General features: G+C 45.0%; 1 protein-coding gene across 1 annotated transcript in view; it reads right to left on the reverse strand.

Annotated features, from left to right (window-relative positions):
* fndc4a (fibronectin type III domain containing 4a) overlaps positions 1 to 19,224 on the reverse strand; it is a 146,594-nt gene extending 127,370 nt beyond the window's left edge. The window contains exon 1 of the mRNA XM_042301106.1: positions 18,472 to 19,224. Coding sequence (XP_042157040.1) covers positions 18,472 to 18,547 — 76 coding nt within the window. The 5' untranslated portion in view covers positions 18,548 to 19,224. The remainder of the gene's footprint in view (positions 1 to 18,471) is intronic.
* Between the last annotated feature and the right edge of the window lie 1,733 nt (positions 19,225 to 20,957).

Below are 20,957 nucleotides of genomic sequence, written 5' to 3' on the forward strand. Positions count from 1 at the left end.
GATTCCAGGCTGTATCACATCCGGTCGTGATTGGGTGTCCCAAAGGGCGGCGCACAATTGGCCTAGCGTCGCCCGGGTTTGCCCGTCATTGTATATAAGAATTTGTTCTTAAACTGACTTGCCTAGTTAAATAAAGGTTAAATAAAAATATATACATTAATTAATTAAATAAAGGTTAAATAAAAATATATACATTAATTAATTAATTAAATAAAGGTTAAATAAAAATATATACATTAATTAAGCCACTTGTTGGTTTGTGTATAGAGCTCAGTCGAATACTGAAGCAGTCAGGAAAAATGCCTCTCTAGATTAAAGTTTTATTGTCACATGCACAAGTACAGTGAAATGCTTAACTTGCATGCCTTTAAAGTGAAATGACACCCAGTCAGCGTTTCCCAACCACAACCTGTCCTTAATCTGACAGCCAGTCTTTAAGAGGTGACCAGCGATCCATTTTAACGTCCCTCCTCCAGCCTTCATCCACAGGACAACACACGACAGCACAGCATCTCTCCACTCGTTTGTTACTCTGCGGTAATCCATCATGATTTAGCTGCTAGTTGATTAAATTAAGGACTGGAACTAAGACCAGGGAACCAAGCTGATTAACGAGTGGAACTAAGGACCAGGGAACCGAGCTGATTAAGGAGAGGAACTAAGGACCAGGGAACTAAGGACCAGGGAACTAAGGACCAGGGAACCAAGCTGATTAAGGAGAGGAACTAAGGACCAGGGAACTAAGGACCAGGGAACTAAGGACCAGGGAACCAAGCTGATTAAGGAGTGGAACTAAGGACCAGGGAACCAAGCTGATTAAGGAGTGGAACTAAGACCAGGGAACCAAGCTGATTAATGATTGGAACTAAGGACCAGGGAACCAAGCTAAACGTTATATCTTTATTGGCTGAATGTAATACTTCATGGTTTGCAGACGTCCCTTGGAACAGGGATTGGAACTGACTCCTCCCCCTATAGTTTCTGTGGAACCTTCCTTCAGTCAGTTGATCTTGGGTTTATGTACATTTTGTTCCTGCACGTTAGATCTGACTTTTTTTTTAAAAGTTAAGACTTTATAAGACAGTCCTTTATAAGACAGTCCTTTATAATAAGACAGTCCTTTATAATAAGACAGTCCTTTATAATAAGACAGTCCTTTGTAAGACAGTCCTTTATAATAAGACAGTCCTTTGTAAGACAGTCCTTTATAATAAGACAGTCCTTTGTAAGACAGTCCTTTGTAAGACAGTCCTTTATAATAAGACAGTCCTTTGTAAGACAGTCCTTTGTAAGACAGTCCTTTAAAAGACATTCCTTTGTAAGACAGTCTTTGTAAGACAGTCCTTTGTATATTTTAAAGCACTTTGGTTTATTTCCATTGTCATCATTTTTATTTTTGAAGTTTTGAGAAATAAAACCCTTGTTTGTTTGCACCCTACTCAGTTGTCTCTCGTTGCCTGCTTGGTCATCCCTGACAGTTAGTAAATGATAAATGTGTCTACTCTGGTCTTGGCACGTGCTCTCCAGCCAACAGCCAACATCTCACAGATCCAGTGTGTGTTGGCTCGTCTACATGATGACATTATTATTTGTGTTTGTCAAACGGCAGCCAAGCATCAATCATCATGTCACCAGGATCAGACCCTCGATATTTATTGGAAAGGAGCATCAAGCTCATCACAGTGCACTTTCACCAGCCTGTGAAGTTCATCATCATTTATTTCATCTGTAGTCTACTAAACTGCATGCCTTTCCCGAGTCGTAGTGGGAGGACCACACTGATGGAAACTGCCTGTTGTGATTTTCTTTATACGGTATTACTTTACTCACATAAAAATTGTTTACGGAAAAGTGGTTAGTAGCACAATGTTATCACTAGCCATGCTTTACCAACTGAGCTACAGAGAACCACACAGAGTTACAGAGAACCACACTGAGTTACTGAGAACCACACAGAGTTACAGAGAACCACACTGAGTTACTGAGAACCACACTGAGTTACTGAGAACCACACTGAGTTACTGAGAACCACACAGAGTTACAGAGAACCACACTGAGTTACTGAGAACCACACTGAGTTACTGAGAACCGCACAGAGTTACTGAAAACCACACAGAGTTACAGAGAACCACACAGAGTTACAGAGATCCACACTGAGTTACAGAGAACCACACTGAGTTACAGAGAACCACACAGAGTTACTGAGAACCACACTGAGTTACTGAGAACCACACAGAGTTACTGAGAACCACACAGAGTTACTGAGAACCACACAGAGTTACTGAGAACCACACAGAGTTACAGAGAACCACACTGAGTTACTGAGAACGACACAGAGTTACTGAGAACCACACTGAGTTACTGAGAACCACACTGAGTTACAGAGAACACACTGAGTTACTGAGAACCACACAGAGTTACAGAGAACCACACTGAGTTACAGAGAACCACACAGAGTTACAGAGAACCACACTGAGTTACAGAGAACCACACAGAGTTACAGAGAACCACACTGAGTTACTGAGAACCACACAGAGTTACAGAGAACCACACAGAGTTACAGAGTTACAGAGAACCACACTGAGTTACAGAGAACCACACTGAGTTACAGAGAACCACACAGAGTACCACACGGAGTTACAGAGAACCACACAGAGTTACAGAGAACCACACTGAGTTACTGAGAACCACACTGAGTTACTGAGAACCACACTGAGTTACAGAGCACACTGAGTTACTGAGAACCACACAGAGTTACAGAGAACCACACAGAGTTACAGAGTTACAGAGAACCACACTGAGTTACAGAGAACCACACAGAGTTACAGAGAACCACACTGAGTTACAGAGAACCACACAGAGTTACAGAGAACCACACTGAGTTACAGAGAACCACACTGAGTTACAGAGAACCACACAGAGAACCACACAGAGTTACAGAGAACCACACAGAGTTACAGAGAACCACACTGAGTTACTGAGAACCACACTGAGTTACTGAGAACACACTGAGTTACTGAGAACCACACAGAGTTACAGAGAACCACACTGAGTTACAGAGAACCACACAGAGTTACAGAGTTACAGAGAACCACACTGAGTTACAGAGAACCACACAGAGTTACAGAGAACCACACTGAGTTACAGAGAACCACACTGAGTTACAGAGAACCACACAGAGTTACAGAGAACCACACTGAGTTACAGAGAACCACACTGAGTTACTGAGAACCACACTGAGTTACTGAGAACCACACTGAGTTACTGAGAACCACACTGAGTTACAGAGAACACACTGAGTTACAGAGAACCACACAGAGTTACAGAGAACCACACAGAGTTACAGAGTTACAGAGAACCACACTGAGTTACAGAGAACCACACTGAGTTACAGAGAACCACACAGAGTACCACACAGAGTTACAGAGAACCACACAGAGTTACAGAGAACCACACTGAGTTACTGAGAACCACACTGAGTTACTGAGAACCACACTGAGTTACAGAGAACCACACTGAGTTACAGAGAACCACACTGAGTTACTGAGAACCACACTGAGTTACAGAGAACCACACAGAGTTACAGAGAACCACACAGAGTTACAGAGAACCACACTGAGTTACTGAGAACCACACAGAGTTACAGAGAACCACACAGAGTTACAGAGAACCACACAGTTACAGAGAACCACACTGAGTTACAGAGAACCACACAGAGTTACAGAGTTACAGAGAACCACACTGAGTTACAGAGAACCACACTGAGTTACAGAGAACCACACAGAGTTACAGAGAACCACACTGAGTTACAGAGAACCACACTGAGTTACAGAGAACCACACAGAGTTACAGAGAACCACACTATACACGGTTACTGTACTCTTAATAAATGGCCTTGTAGAACAGACGACACCGTGACAGCTTGTTAGCAGCCCTGTCTACTTAATCAACTCATTTATACTCTGATTTACTCCTGAGGTGCTGACCTGTTGCCCCCTTGACAACCACTGTGATTATAATTATTTTACCCTGCTGGTCATCTATGAACATTTGAACATCTTGGCCATGTTCTGTTATAATCTCCACCCGGCACAGCCAGAAGAGGACTGGCCTTTCTAGGGAGTTTTTCCTAGCCACCGTGCTTCTTCACCTGCATTGCTTGCTTTTTGGGGTTTTAGGCTGTGTCTCTGTACAGCACTTTGAGATATCAGCTGATGTAAAAACAGCTTTATAAATGCATTTGATTGATTGATTGATTGATTGATTGATTGTCTCAGGGTAGTAAATTGGTGGGTTGCGGATATCCCTCTAGTGGTGTGGGGGCTGTGCTTTGGCAAAGTGGGTAGGGGTATATCCTGCCTGGTTAGCCTTGTCCGGGGGTATCGTCGGACGGGGCCACAGTGTCTCCCGACCCCTCCCGTCTCAGCCTCCAGTATTTATGCTGCAGTAATTTATGTCTCAGGGGCTAGGATCAGTCTGTTATATCTGGAGTATTTCTCCTATCTTATCCACTGTCCTATGTGAATTTAAGTATGCCTCTCCTTAATGTAAATATGCCTTGTCCATTGCTGTTCTGGTTAGTGTTTATTGGCTTATTTCACTGTAGAGCCTCTATCCCTGCTCATTATACCTTATCCAACCTTTCAGTTCCACCACCCACACATGCGATGACATCACCTGGTTTCAATGATGTTTCTAGAGACAATATCTCTTTCATCATCACTCAATGCCTAGGTTTAGCTCCACTGTATTCACATCCTACCATACCTTTGTCTGTACATTATACCTTGAAGCTATTCTATCGCCCCCAGAAACCTCCTTTAACTCTCTGTTCCAGACGTTCTAGACGACCAATTCTCATAGCTTTTAGCCGTACCCTTATCCTACTCCTCCTCTGTTCCTCTGGTGATGTAGAGGTTAATCCAGGCCCTGCAGCTCTACTCCCATTCCCCAGGCACTCTCATTTGTTGACTTATATAACCGTAAAAGCCTTGGTTTCATGCATGTTAACATTAGAAGGCTCCTCCCTAAGTTTGTTTTATTCACTGCTTTAGCACACTGCCAACCCAGATGTTCTAGCTGTGTCTGAATCCTGGCTTAGGAAGACCACCAAAAATTCTGAAATCTTCATCCCTAACTACAACATCTGTACCCAAACAATTTGAACTTCTACTTTTAAAAATCCACCTCTCTAAAAACAAGTCTCTCACTGTTGCCGCCTGCTATAGACCACCCTCTGCCCCCAGCTGTGCTCTGGACACCATATGTGAACTGATTGCCCCCCATCTATCTTCAGAGCTCGTGCTGCTAGGCGACCTAAACTGGAACATGCTTAACACCCCAGCCATCCTACAATCTAAGCTTGATGCCCTCAATATCACACAAATTATCAATGAACCTACCAGGTACAACTCCAAAGCCGTATACACAGGCACCCTCATAGATATCATCCTAACCAACTTGCCCTCTAAATACACCTCTGCTGTCTTCAACCAAGATCTCAGCGATCACTGCCTCATTGCCTGCATCCGTAATGGGTCAGCGGTCAAATAACCACCACTCATCACTATCAAACGCTCCCTGAAACACTTCAGCGAGCAGGCCCTTCTAATCAACCTGACCGGGGTATCTTGGAAGGATATTGACCTCATCCCGTCAGTAGAGGATGCCTAGTTATTTTTTTTAAATGCCTTCCTCACCATCTTAAATAAGCATGCCCCATTCAAGAAATGTAGAACCAGGAACAGATATAGCCCTTGGTTCTCTCCAGACCTGACTGCACTTAACTAACACAAAAACATCCTATGGCGTTCTGCATTAGCATCGAACAGCCCTTGTGATTTGCAACTTTTCAGGAAAGCTAGAAACCAATATACACAGGCAGTTAGAAAAGCCAAGGCTAGTTTTTTCAAGCAGAAATTTGCTTCCTGCAACACAAACTCAAAAAAGTTCTGGGACACTGTAAAGTGGAGAATAAGAACACCTCCTCCCAGCTGCCCACTGCACTGAAGATAGGAAACACTGTCACCACTGATAAATCCACCATAATTGAGAATTTCAATAAGCATTTTTCTACGGCTGGCCATGCTTTCCACCTGGCTACTCCTACCCCGGTCAACAGCACTGCACCCCCAACAGCAACTCGCCCAAGCCTTCCCCATTTCTCCTTCTCCCAAATCCAGTAAGCTGATGTTCTGAAAGAGCTGCAAAATCTGGACGCCTACAAATCAGCCGGGCTAGACAATCTGGACCCTCTCTTTCTAAAATGATCTGCCGAAATTGTTGCAACCCCTATTACTAGCCTGTTCAACCTCTCTTTTGTGTCGTCTGAGATTCCCAAAGATTGGAAAGCAGCTGCGGTCATCCCCCTCTTCAAAGGGGAACACCCTCTTGACCCAAACTGCTACAGACCTATATCTAACCTACCCTGCCTTTCTAAGTTCTTCGAAAGCCAAGTCAACAAACAGATTACCGACCATTTCGAATCCCACCGCACCTTCTCCGCTATGTAATCTGGTTTCAGACCTGGTTATGGGTGCACCTCAGCCACGCTCAAGGTCCTAAACGATATCTTAACCGCCATCTATAAGAAACAATACTGTGCAGCCGTATTCATTGACCTGGCCAAGGCTTTCGCCTGTCAATCACCACATCCTCATCGGCAGACTCGATAGCCTTGGTTTCTCAAATGATTGCCTTGCCTGGTTCACCAACTACTTCTCTGATAGAGTTCAGTGTGTCAAATCGGAGGGGCTGTTGTCCGGGCCTCTGGCAGTCTCTATGGGGGTGCCTCAGGGTTCAATTCTTGGACCGACTCTCTTCTCTGTATACATCAATGATGTCGCTCTTGCTGCTGGTGAGTCTCTGATCCACCTCTACGCAGACGACACCATTCTGTATACTTCTGGCCCTTCTTTGGACACTGTGTTAAAAACCCTCCAGATAAGCTTCAATGCCATACAACTCTCCTTCTGTGACCTCCAATTGCTCTTAAATACAAGTAAAACTAAATGTATGCTCTTCAACCGATCGCTGCCTGCACCTGCCCGCCCGTCCAACATCACAACTCTGGATGGTTCTGACTTGGAATATGTGGACAACTACAAATACCTAGGTGTCTGGTTAGACTGTAAACTCTCCTTCCAGACTCACATCAAACAACTCCAATCCAAAGTTAAATCTAGAATTGGCTTCCTATTTCGCAACAAAGCATCCTTCACTCATGCTGCCAAACATACCCTTGTAAAATTGACCATCCTACCGATCCTCAACTTCGGCGATGTCATTTACAAAATAGCCTCCAATACCCTACTCAATAAATTGGATGCAGTCTATCACAGTGCCATCCGTTTTGTCACCAAAGCCCCATATACAACCCACCACTGAGACCTGTACACTCTCGTTGGCTGGCCCTCACTTCATACTCATCGCCAACCCCACTGGCTCCAGGTCATCTACAAGACCCTGCTAGGTAAAGTCCCCCCTTATCTCAGCTCGCTGGTCACCATAGCATCACCCACCTGTAACACGCGCTCCAGCAGGTATATCTCTCTAGTCACCCCCAAAACCAATTCTTCCTTTGGCCGCCTCTCCTTCCAGTTCTCTGCTGCCAATGACTGGAACAAACTACAAAAATCTCTGAAACTGGAAACACTTATCTCCCTCACTAGCTTTAAGCACAGATTACTGCACCTGTACATAGCCCATCTATAATTTAGCCCAAACAACTACCTCTCCCCCTACTGTATTTATTTTGCTCCTTTGCACCCCATAATTTTTATTTCTACTTTGCACATTCTTCCACTGCAAATCTACCATTCCAGTGTTTTACTTGCTATATTGTATTTACTTCGCCACCATGGCCTTTTTTTGCCTTTACCTCCCTTCTCACCTCATTTGCACACATTGTATATAGACTTGTTTATACTGTATTATTGACTGTATGTTTGTTTTACTCCATGTGTAACTCTGTGTCGTTGTATGTGTCGAACTGCTTTGCTTTATCTTGGCCAGGTCGCAATTGTAAATAAGAACTTGTTCTCAACTTGCCTACATGGTTAAATAAAAATTTTAAATAAATAAAAATGCTCCCTCTAATTATCTCTCTCTCCCTTTCCCTCTCAGAGGACTTGAGCCCTGAGACCATGCCTCAGGACTACCTAGCCTGATAACTGCTTGCTGTCCCCAGTCCACCTGGCCGTACTGCTACTCCAGTTTCAACTGTTCTGCCTGCGGCTTGGGATCCCTGACCTGTTCACAGGACGTGCTACCTGCTGTTTTTGACTCTCTCTCTCTACCGCACCTGCTGTCTCTAACTCTGAATGATCGGCTATGAAAAGCCAACTGACATTTACTCCTGAGGTGCTGACCTGTTGCACCCTCGACAACCACTGTGATTATTATTATTGAACCCTGCTGGTCATCTATGAACGTTTGAACATCTTGGCCGTGTTCTGTTATAATCTCCACCCTGTCACAGCCAGAAGAGGACTGACCACCCCTCATAGCCTGGTTCCTCTCTACCCAGTACAGTCAGTAGAGGACTGGCCACCCCTCATAGCCTGGTTCCTCTCTACCCAATACAGTCAGTAGAGGACTGGCCACCCCTCATAGCCTGGTTCCTCTCCACCCAGTACAGTCAGTAGAGGACTGGCCACCCTCATAGCCTGGTTCCTCTCCACCCAGTACAGCCAGAAGAGGACTGGCCACCCATCATAGCCTGGTTCCTCTCCACCCAGTACAGTCAGAAGAGGACTGGCCACCCCTCATAGCCTGGTTCCTCTCTACCCAGTACAGCCATAAGAGGACTGGCCACCCCTCATTGCCTGGTTCCTCTCTAGGTTTATAAGCACATCGTGCACCACTCCCTAGCATTCTTCTCGCCAATGTCCAGTCTCTTGACAACAAGGTTGATGAAATCCGAGCAAGGGTAGCATTCCAGAGGGACATCAGAGACTGTAACGTTCTTTGCTTCACGGAACCATGGCTCACTGGAGAGACGCTATCGGAATCGGTGCAGCCAGCTGGTTTCTCCACGCATCGCGCAGACAGAAACAAACATCTTTCTGGTAAGAAGAGGGGCGGGGGCGTATGCTTCATGGTTAAGGTTGACGTGGTGTGATCATAACAACATACAGGTACTCAAGTTCTTCTGTTCACCTGATTTAGAATTCCTCACAATCAAATGTCGACCGCATTATCTACCAAGGGAATTCTCTTCGATTATAATCACAGCCGTATATATTCCCCCCCAAGCAGACACATCGATGGCTCTGAACAAACTTTATTTGACTCTTTGCAAACTGGAATCCATTTATCCGGAGGCTGCATTCATTGTAGCTGGGGTTTTTAACAAGGCTAATCTGAAAACAAGACTCCCTAAATTTTATCAACATATATTGCGCAACCAGGGGTGGAAAAACCTTGGATCACTGCTATTCTAAATTCCGCGACGCATATAAGGCCCTGCCCCGCCCTCCTTTCGGAAAAGCTGACCACGACTCCATTTTGTTGATCCCTGCCTACAGACAGAAACTAAAACAAGAAGCTCCCGCGCTGAGGTCTGTTCAACGCAGGTCCGACCAATCTGATTCCACACTCCAAGACTGCTTCCATCACGTGGACTGGGATATGTTTCGTATTGCGTTAGACAACAACATTGACGAATACGCTGATTCGGTGAGCGAGTTCATTAGAACGTGTGTTGAAGATGTCGTTCCCATAGCAACGATTAAAACATTCCCAAACCAGAAACCGTGGATTGATGGCAGCATTCGCGTGAAACTGAAAGCCCGAACCACTGCTTTTAATCAAGGCAAGGTGACCGGAAACATGACCAAATACAAACAGTGTAACTATTCCCTCCGCAAGGCAATCAAACAAGCTAAGCGTCAGTATAGAGACAAAGTAGAATCTCAATTCAACGGCTCAGACACAAGAGGTATGTGGCAGGGTCTACAGTCAATCACGGATTACAAAAAGAAAACCAGCCCAGTCACGGACCAGGATGTCTTGCTCCCAGGCAGACTAAATAACTTTTTTTCCCGCTTTGAGGACAATACAGTGCCACTGACACGGCCCACAACTAAAACATGCGGACTCTCCTTCACTGCAGCCGACGTGAGGAAAACATTTAAACGTGTCAACCCTCGCAAGGCTGCAGGCCCAGACGGCATCTCCAGCCGCACCCTCAGAGCATGCGCAGACCAGCTGGCTGGTGTGTTTACGGACATATTCAATCAATCCCTATACCAGTCTGCTGTTCCCACATGCTTCAAGAGGGCCACCATTGTTCCTGTTCCCAAAAAAGCTAAGGTAACTGAGCTAAACGACTACCGCCCCATATCACTCACTTCCGTCATCATGAAGTGCTTTGAGAGACTAGTCAAGGACCATATCACCTCCACCCTACCTGACACCCTAGACCCACTCCAATTTGCTTACCGCCCAAATAGGTCCACAGACGATGCAATCTCAACCACACTGCACACTGCCCTAACCCATCTGGACAAGAGGAATACCTATGTGAGAATGCTGTTCATCGACTACAGCTCGGCATTCAACACCATAGTACCCTCCAAGCTCGTCATCAAGCTCGAGACCCTGGGTCTCGACCCCGCCCGGTGCAACTGGGTACTGGACTTCCTGACGGGCCGCCCCCAGGTGGTGAGGGTAGGCAACAACATCTCCACCCCGCTGATCCTCAACACTGGGGCCCCACAAGGGTGCGTTCTGAGCCCTCTCCTGTACTCCCTGTTCACCCACGACTGCGTGGCCATGCACGCTCCAACTCAATCATCAAGTTTGCGGATGACACAACAGTGGTAGGCTTGATTACCAACAACGACGAGACGGCCTACAGGGAGGAGGTGAGGGCCCTCGGAGTGTGGTGTCAGGAAAATAACCTCACACTCAACGTCAACAAAACTAAGGAGATGATTGTGGACTTCAGGAAACAGCAGAGGGAACACCCCCTATCCCCATTGATGGAACATTAGTGGAGAGGGTAGTAAGTTTTAAGTTCCTCGGCGTACACATCACAGACAAACTGAATTGGTCCACCCACACAGACAGCATCGTGAAGAAGGCGCAGCAGCGCCTCTTCAACCTCAGGAGGCTGAAGAAATTTGGCTTGTCACCAAAAGCACTCACAAACTTCTACAGATGCACAATCGAGAGCATCCTGTCGGGCTGTATCACCGCCTGGTACGGCAACTGCTCCGCCCACAACCGTAAGGCTCTCCAGAGGGTATTGAGGTCTGCATAACGCATCACCGGGGGCAAACTACCTGGCCTCCAGGACACCTACACCACCCGATGTCACAGGAAGGCCATAAAGATCATCAAGGACAGCAACCACCCGAGCCACTGCCTGTTCACCCCGCTATCATCCAGAAGGCGAGGTCAGTACAGGTGCATCAAAGCTGGGACCGAGAGACTGAAAAACAGCTTCTATCTCAAGGCCATCAGACTGTTAAACAGCCACCACTAACATTGAGTGGCTGCTGCCAACACACTGACTCAACTCCAGCCACTTTAATAATGGGAATTGATGGGAAATTATGTAAAATATATCACTAGCCACTTTAAACAATGCTACCTAATATAATGTTTACATACCCTACATTATTCATATTTTCTACCATGTTGTGTTGCTACCATGTTGTGTTGCTACCATGTTGTGTTGCTACCATGTTGTGTTAATTTCATGTTATGTTGATGTCATGTTGTGTTGTGTTGTGTTGATACCATGTTGTGTTGCTACCATGTTGTCTTGATGTCATGTTGTGTTGATGTCATGTTGTGTTGCTACCATGTTGTGTTGCTACCATGTTGTGTTGATGTCATGTTATGTTGATGTCATGTTGTGTTGATGTCATGTTGTGTTGCTACCATGTTGTGTTGCTACCATATTGTTGCTACCATGTTTGGTTGATGTCATGTTGTGTTGCTACCATGTTTGGTTGATGTCATGTTGTGTTGCTACCATGTTGTGTTGCTACCATGTTGTGTTGATGTCATGGTGTGTTGATGTCATGTTGTGTTGCTACCATGTTTGTGTTGCTACCATGTTATGTCGATGTCATGTTGTTGTCATGTTGTTCTGTTGCTACCATGTTATGTTGATGCCATGTTGTGTTGTGTTGCTACCATGTTGTGTTGATGTCATGTTGTCTTGATGTCATGTTGTGTTGATGTCATGTTGTGTTGCTACCATGTTGTGTTGCTACCATATTGTTGCTACCATGTTTGGTTGATGTCATGTTGTGTTGCTACCATGTTTGGTTGATGTCATGTTGTGTTGCTACCATGTTGTGTTGATGTCATGGTGTGTTGATGTCATGTTGTGTTGCTACCATGTTTGTGTTGCTACCATGTTATGTCGATGTCATGTTGTTGTCATGTTGTTCTGTTGCTACCATGTTATGTTGATGCCATGTTGTGTTGTGTTGCTACCATGTTGTGTTGATGTCATGTTGTCTTGATGTCATGTTGTGTTGATGTCATGTTGTGTTGCTACCATGTTGTGTTGCAGTCATGTTGATGTGTTGCTACCATGTTTTGTTGATGTCATGTTGTGTTGCTACCATGTTGTGTGGTTGTCATGTTGATGTGTTGCTACCATGTTGTGTTGCTACCATGTTGTGTTGATGTCATGTTGTGTTGCTACCATGTTGTGTTGATGTCATGTTGTGTTGATGTCATGTTGTGTTGATGTCATGTTGTGTTGCTACCATGTTGTGTTGATGTCATGTTGTGTTGCTACCATGTTGTGTTGATGTCATGTTGTGTTGATGTCATGTTGTGTTGCTACCATGTTGTGCTGCTACCATGTTTTGTTGTTTGCATGCTGTGTTGTACTGCTGCCATATTGTTTTGTCTTAGGTCTCGCTTTATGTAGCATTGTGGTGTCTCTCTCGTTGTGATGTGTGTTGTGTCTTATATTTTTATTTTGAATCCCAGCCTCTGTCCCCACAGGAGACCTTCTGCCTCTTGGAAGGCCGTCATTGTAAATATGAATTTATTCTTAATTGACTTGCCTAGTTAAATGAAGGTTATTAAATAAATAAATATAAACTGTAATAAATAAATCATGTTTATGAATGCCATGGCCAATTTATCAGTGAGACTTCAGTAAATTGCCCCGTTCATGAATTCCTGCTGTGCATTCAAACAACCTCGCTAGCGTCATGCTGGTATAATTCCATTAATTCTTTAGGGAAAAGGGGATACCTAGTCAGTACAACTGAATGCCTTAAAATGAAACATGTCTTCCTCATTTAACCCAACCCCTCTGAATCAGAGAGATGCTGCGGGGGGGGCTGCCTTAATCGACATCCACGGCGCCCAGGGAAGAGTGGGTTATTTGCGTTGCTCAGGGGGCAGAACAGCAGTTTTTTTTTACCTTGTCAGCTCAGGGATTCGATCCAGCAACCTTCCAGTTACTGGCCCAACACCCTAACCACTAGGCTACCTGCCACCCCCTCATACAATCCTCACCAGCGTCATGCTGGTGTATCTGAAAGCATAAATGATTGTTTGTGTTAACACGGGTGAATTTCACACAATAACACTAGAGCTAACATTAAAACATACACACTGGTGTAGGGTAAATCCAAGGTGGAAACGCCCCCGTAACAACCCAAGTTATCTTCTCTGTTTCTCACCCATTTGGACGGAGAAGATCAACCCAAGTTATCTTCTCTGTTTCTCACCATTTGGACGGAGAAGATCAACCCAAGTTATCTCCTCTGTTTCTCACCCATTTGGACGGAGAAGATCAACCCAAGTTATCTTCTCTGTTTCTCACCATTTGGACGGAGAAGATCAACCCAAGTTATCTCCTCTGTTTCTCACCATTTGGACGGAGAAGATCAACCCAAGGTTATTTAGTCTATTATAACCCATGCTGACTCCCTCCTGTTCGTGTGAGTGTGTGTCCGTTTTGTATTCTGCGCAGGGACTCTACCTTGGGGCAAGTGACCATGGTGACATTGCAGATGTCGGTGAGTTGGTGACAACAGTCGGGGAAATTAGCTTGTTTCTGACACCAGTTGGACTACGTCTTGTCGTATTCCTTCCTGTCTACATTTCTACAGTAGCTAGCCAACAACTGTAACAATTTATTGTGCAAATGTGTGCACAATATAGTTTACATGTTGTCAACGATCTAAGCCAACCCTGTCTGTTCTGCCCCATAGTCGCACACGTGTTGGTTTTGTTGCTAAACAACCAACCTGTCTGTGAGCAGAGACCTCACGTTATTCAGAGACCAAATTCCACTTTTTTTCTATGGTGGCATAGTCTGCCTGGCAGGATGTGACATGTCTGGCACACACACACATTCTTTGGGGACACCTGATCGCTAGCTGCAACAGTGATAGGTGGGCCGTTCGTTATTTTCCCTCTGTGACAGTTATTTCACACATTAAATTCCTCATCTGTTCATTGCTGTCATGCAATTTAATCTTGAAAGTAAAACTTAATGGGGAACCATAAAACTGAACATAAGTCGTTTACATTCTGTTTTCTGTTCAAATGAACGTCAGACAGACCGTAAATCCCTACAGTCTCATTTCTGCTTTGATGACAATTGGCAACATAACAGCCACAGCTATTTCATCATCCTCATGCACAACGACTCATTCATACGCATGAGAGTCCTAATGATTATTTCATTGAAATGACGGATTTTGATGGTTCTGAGAATTCCCTTTTTCCCACAGAGATTAATCATCCCCCCCCCATCCTCACCATCGTTAACAGCACTGCTGGAAAACAGTGCCCGACATGTGGAGGGTGAAGGACACCGTCTACCGATGTACGGCTAGCTAGCTAGCCAACGTTATTGTGCATTAACGCCACCTACTGGAGTCTTCCTTGCTAGCTAGCTAGCCAACGTTATTGTGCATTAACGCCACCTACTGGAGTCTTCCTTGCTAGCTAGCCTGCCTAACAAACACCTGTCCTCACCATCGTTAACAGCACTGCTGGAAAACAGTGCCCGACATGTGGAGGGTGAAGGACACCGTCTACCGATGTACGGCTAGCTAGCTAGCCAACGTTATTGTGCATTAACGCCACCTACTGGAGTCTTCCTTGCTAGCTAGCTAGCCAACGTTATTGTGCATTAACACCACCTACTGGAGTCTTCCTAGCTAGCTAGCTAGCCAATGTTATTGTGCATTAACGTCACCTACTGGAGTCTTCCTAGCTAGCTATCCAACATTATTGTGCATTAACGCCACCTACTGTACTGGAGTGCCTCCGCCTATACTAAACATAAAAATGGACGAAGAGAAGTGTAAAGATGTAGGAAAACCCTGAATTGCGGGCCGTAATTGCACCCTTCTCAAGCTGGCCAAACGCATGCGCAACGTCCCCAAAGGACAGAATCCACACAACTAATGACGCCCAGGGGAGCACCGTGCATCATTCTCGCTGCCATTTCAAAAGTAGAGAACGGCAACGAGATTGTGAATTCAGACCGAGGTGTCAGGTTTTCATCAAAGACCTCTCTGTACTTTGCTCCGTTCGTCTTTCCCTCAAGCCTGACTAGACTCCCAGTCCCTGCCTCTGAAAAACACCCACACATCATGAGAAAATACTTCTGTGACACATATACAGTGCCTCCCAAAAGCTTGACTTTTTCCACATTTTGTTGTGTTAGAGCCTGAATTTAAAATGGATTCAATTTGGATTTTGTTTCACTGATCTACAAAACAATACCCCCATAAAGTCAAAAAATATTTTATTTGACAAATTCATTGAAAATGAAAAGCTGAAATGTCTTGCATCAATAAGTATTCAACCCCTTCGTTATGGCAAGCCTAAATAATGGTTAAAGGTGACAGGCAAAGGACTCAACAACAACAAAAACTAACACAAAGTAATAATGCTCATTTCCACTTTTTTGTGAAGATGTCATTTACTGACCATAAAATGTAAGGATGACATCATTTTAGGACAAAAAGAAAAGAACAATGTCTTACTGGAAGGAACACGAGCTACAGACCTGGCTTACAGCAAGGAACACACGCTACAGACCTGGCTTACTGCAAGGAACACATGCTACAGACCTGGCTTACTGCAAGGAACACACGCTACAGACCTGGCTTACTGCAAGGAACACACGCTACAGACCTGGCTTACTGCAAGGAACACATGATACAGACCTGGCTTACTGCAAGGAACACATGATACAGACCTGGCTTACTGCAAGGAACACATGATACAGACCTGGTTTACTGGAAGGAACACATGCTACAGACCTGGCTTACTGCAAGGAACACACGCTACAGACCTGGCTTACAGCAAGGAACACACGCTACAGACCTGGCTTACTGCAAGGAACACATGCTACAGACCTGGCTTACTGCAAGGAACACACGCTACAGACCTGGCTTACTGCAAGGAACACATGCTACAGACCTGGCTTACTGCAAGGAACACACGCTACAGACCTGGCTTACTGCAAGGAACACACGCTACAGACCTGGCTTACTGCAAGGAACATACGCTACAGACCTGGTTTACTGCAAGGAACACATGATACAGACCTGGCTTTTTCATTTTCTAAGTTATAAATTATACAAATGTCTGACATAATTTGAGAAGACACTTGTAAATCTGGGTAATAAACATGTATGTAAATCATGATTAGGAGATATAGTCTAGCTAGCTAACTAACATACTGTATCAAGAATTTTTTTAAACACACTTGACCAAAATATTATTGTAGACCACAGCTCTGTCATTAAATGAGATCGTATAGGGAGCTCTGCCATTAAATGAGATCGTATAGGGAGCTCTGTCATTAAATGAGATCGTATAGGGAGCTCTGTCATTAAATGAGATCGTATAGGGAGCTCTGTCATTAAATGAGATCGTAAAGGGAGCTCTGTCATTAAATGAGATCGTATAGGGAGCTCTGTCATTAAATGAGATCGTAAAGGGAGCTCTGTCATTAAATGAGATCGTAAAGGGAGCTCTGTCATTAAATGAGATCGTATAGGAAGCTCTGTCATTAAATGAGATCGTATAGGAAGCTCTGTCATTAAATGAGATCGTAAAGGGAGCTCTGTCATTAAATGAGATCGTATAGGAAGCTCTGTCATTAAATGAGATCGTATAGGGAGCTTCCTCACATCAATTCCTGGATAGTAAAGAGATTTTAAGTTGCTAATTACACGTGAGTAGTTCTGTAACCATGTGTTAGTAATCACTGGGTAATTAGGAATAGGTTATTGGCTACTTATAAAAGTTGAGGTAAACAATCAGGACGTTCAAATGTGCCAGATATGTGTCTGAATAAGTTGTGATTACATGATAACAATTCAGCACAACAACATGGTGAAGCAAATACAACCTACCCACAGCATTAACCCACCAACCTACCCACATATTAACCCAGCAACCTACCCACAGTATTAACCCAGCAACCTACCCACAGCATTAACCCAGCAACCTACCCACAGTATTAACCCACCAACCTACCCACAGCATTAACCCAGCAACCTCCCACATTAAATTAACCCACCAACCTACCCACAGTAAATTAACCCACCAACCTACCCACAGCATTAACCCAGCAACCTACCCACAGTTTTAACCCACCAACCTACCCACAGTATTAACCCACCAACCTACCCACAGCATTACCAACCTACCCACAGCATTAACCCAGCAACCTACCCACAGCATTAACCCACCAACCTAAACAATTAACCCAGCAACCTACCCACAGCATTAACCCAGCAACCTACCCACAGCATTAACCCACCAACCTACCCACAGCATTAACCCACCAACCTACCCACAGTATTAACCCAGCAACCTACCCACAGCATTAACCCACCAACCTACCCACAGTATTAACCCACCAACCTACCCACAGCATTAACCCACCAACCTACCCACAGCATTAACCCACCAACCTACCCACAGTATTAACCCACCAACCTACCCACAGCATTAACCCAGCAACCTACCCACAGCATTAACCCACCAACCTACCCACAGTATTAACCCACCAACCTACCCACAGCATTAACCCAGCAACCTACCCACAGTATTAACCCACCAACCTACCCACAGTATTAACCCACCAACCTACCCACAGCATTAACCCACCAACCTACCCACAGCATTAACCCAGCAACCTACCCACAGCATTAACCCACCAACCTACCCACAGCATTAACCCACCAACCTACCCACAGTATTAACCCAGCAACCTACCCACAGCATTAACCCACCAACCTACCCACAGTATTAACCCAGCAACCTACCCACTACTTCGGCAAATATAGCTGCACCCACAGCATTAACCCACCAACCTATCCACAGCGACAGCAAAGACAATGTCCCCGTGTGCAGTTGTATATGATATTTTGACATAGTGATTGAGAGAGGATTTATAGAAAACGGGTAATTAAAAACAATAACCAAACATATTATATATTCACTTACTTCCACTGACCAACAACATGTCGCTGGCGAAGAGCAACAGGATCACACAGTTCACTAACACCAGCAGACAAGACATGGCTTCGTGTTTTATTCTCCTCAGATCTATATATCAAAATGTATAGATGTCAGATCTTCAAGTACCCACTTGCAGGCTACTTAATGCGTTCAATTCATAAGCATATTGGAAGAAGAAAAGAAATCCCGAATTAATCACTTATTATCCAAGCGACAGTTGAAACCTTTGAGTCGAAGTATTCAGAGTAGATCAATTAACTTCAGGTATGTGACAAAAGAGATCATATTGACGAACATTTTGTCAACACGTCCCGGTACATTCATGTCCACAATAATCCCATATGTATTCGTTAACCATCACACCGATATTGAAGACTTCTCTCTTTTCTCAAACCGCGGTACCCAAATTGAATCTGACGGCGTTCGATCTACTCCAAGGTTTTTAAAGGAGGTTCCTTCTAAATAGAAACACCATGCCTCTTTCAAGTGTGATTCTGAGTATCCTATGGTGTGAGTTCGTCGTGTCTCGTGGTCAGCGCATAGGCTACAGGTAACCTGTGAATGGACACGTTGAGAAGGTCCAGCATCACGGACATCGCTCTGGAACTATAGACAGACAAGCGCCTTGGCATCTGGCAGCGCACCTCTCTCTCTGGTGGTCAGCTCTGCTTTCTGATGATTTATTCATGTCGATCTGTCATTCTGCAGTGCCTCTCTCTCTCTCTTTCTCTCTCTCCCTCTCCCTCCTCTCTCTCTCTCTCTCTCTCTCTCTCTCTCCCTCTCTCCCTCTCCCTCTCTCTCTCTCTCTCTCTCTCTCTCTCTCTCTCTCTCTCTCTCTCTCTCTATGCTTCAACAGAATTCTAAAGAACACAGGCTTTTTTTTATAGCACTTGGCACAACAATGTACAATTGGAGCATGTGTTTAATTCTAGATTATTGTAATTGACGTTCTATATCGGAATATGACCAGTGAGTGATTTTATCGATTCTTGCTGTTTAATGTGCTCTCGCTCACAGAAAGCTCTTTTTTTTCTTGAGAGAGGTCAAATGAAACCGTGTTCAACGCAATAATGATTTAACGAAACACTTGTAGGACAGCGATAGGTGATAGCCTCTCCCCCTCGCGCCATAGTTTGTATTTATTGATGCAAAATCCTCCTCTATGCATAGAATTACATAGTTCATGTGAAATTCGGGGTCCAAAGTACAAACTATACACACACCTCCACCTGTCACAGCATTGTTGAAATTATTGGCAATGATTCCATTCAAGAATCATACCTATTGTATGTAGTCTCTGACAGATCCACAGCCATTCATTATATATATATTTATTGTGAATTATGTGTTATTTAATTATTACAAATTATGTGTAGAAAGCCGACACAGTAATAACTCATATTAATAATTGGCTGTACTCATTCATCCTATACAGGACTGAAATCATAGGACTGATTTGAGGTCCGTATTTAATGCCTATGTAGGAAGCCTGTTGGGTGTTCATACCAACACGTCATGCAGTAAATTCCCTTGGAAAACTGTCTCTCCAAAATGCTGAAATGCACCGAAAATGTACAGTTACCTATGAATGTACTTCATGTTGTAGGCCTACCTCATTTGCCTATTCTGTCACGCCCTGATCTGTTTCACCAATCAGTGTGCTTGTCTCCACCCCCCTCCAGGTGTCACCCATCTTGCCCATTATTCCCTGTGTACTTATACCTGTGTTCTCTGTCTGTTTGTTTGCCAGTTCGTCTTCTATGGTTTTCAAGTCAACCAGCGTGTTTTCCCGCACTCCTGCTTCTAATTCTCCTTTTGCTAGTCCTCCTGGTCTTGACCCTTGTTTGTTCTGTCTCTGAGCACTGCCCCTCGCCCCTGAGTCTGCCCCCGCCCCTGAGTCTGCCCCCGCCCCTGAGTCTGCCCCCGCCCCTGTGTCTGCCCCCACCCCTGAGTCTGCCCCGCCCCTGAGTCTGAGTCTGCCCTCGCCCCTGAGTCTGCCCCCACCCCTGAGTCTGCCCCCGCCCCTGAGTCTGCCCCCGCCCCTGTGTCTGCCCCCACCCCTGAGTCTGCCCCGCCCCTGAGTCTGAGTCTGCCCTCGCCCCTGAGTCTGCCCCCGCCCCTGAGTCTGCCCTCGCCCCTGAGTCTGCCCCCGCCCCTGAGTCTGCCCCCGCCCCTGAGTCTGCCCTCGCCCCTGAGTCTGCCCTCGCCCCTGAGTCTGCCCTCGCCCTGAGTCTGCCCTCGCCCCTGAGTCTGCCTTCAACCTCTGCCTTCTTTGACCTGTCTTCTGCTTGTCTCTGTTTGGACATTAAACATTGTTACTTCGACAGTCTGCATCTGGGTCTTATCTTGATTCGTGATATATTCATCAGTTTGAATATTAACGTTTGAATGTTTTATTTTATTTTATCAGTGTAGATGAGGTAAAGGAGTCAATTGGAGCGTAGATGTTCCGTTTACCAGCTTGAAACACA

The sequence above is a fragment of the Oncorhynchus tshawytscha genome, linkage group LG18, assembly GCF_018296145.1.
Source record: "Oncorhynchus tshawytscha isolate Ot180627B linkage group LG18, Otsh_v2.0, whole genome shotgun sequence".
Taxonomy (NCBI): domain Eukaryota; kingdom Metazoa; phylum Chordata; class Actinopteri; order Salmoniformes; family Salmonidae; genus Oncorhynchus; species Oncorhynchus tshawytscha.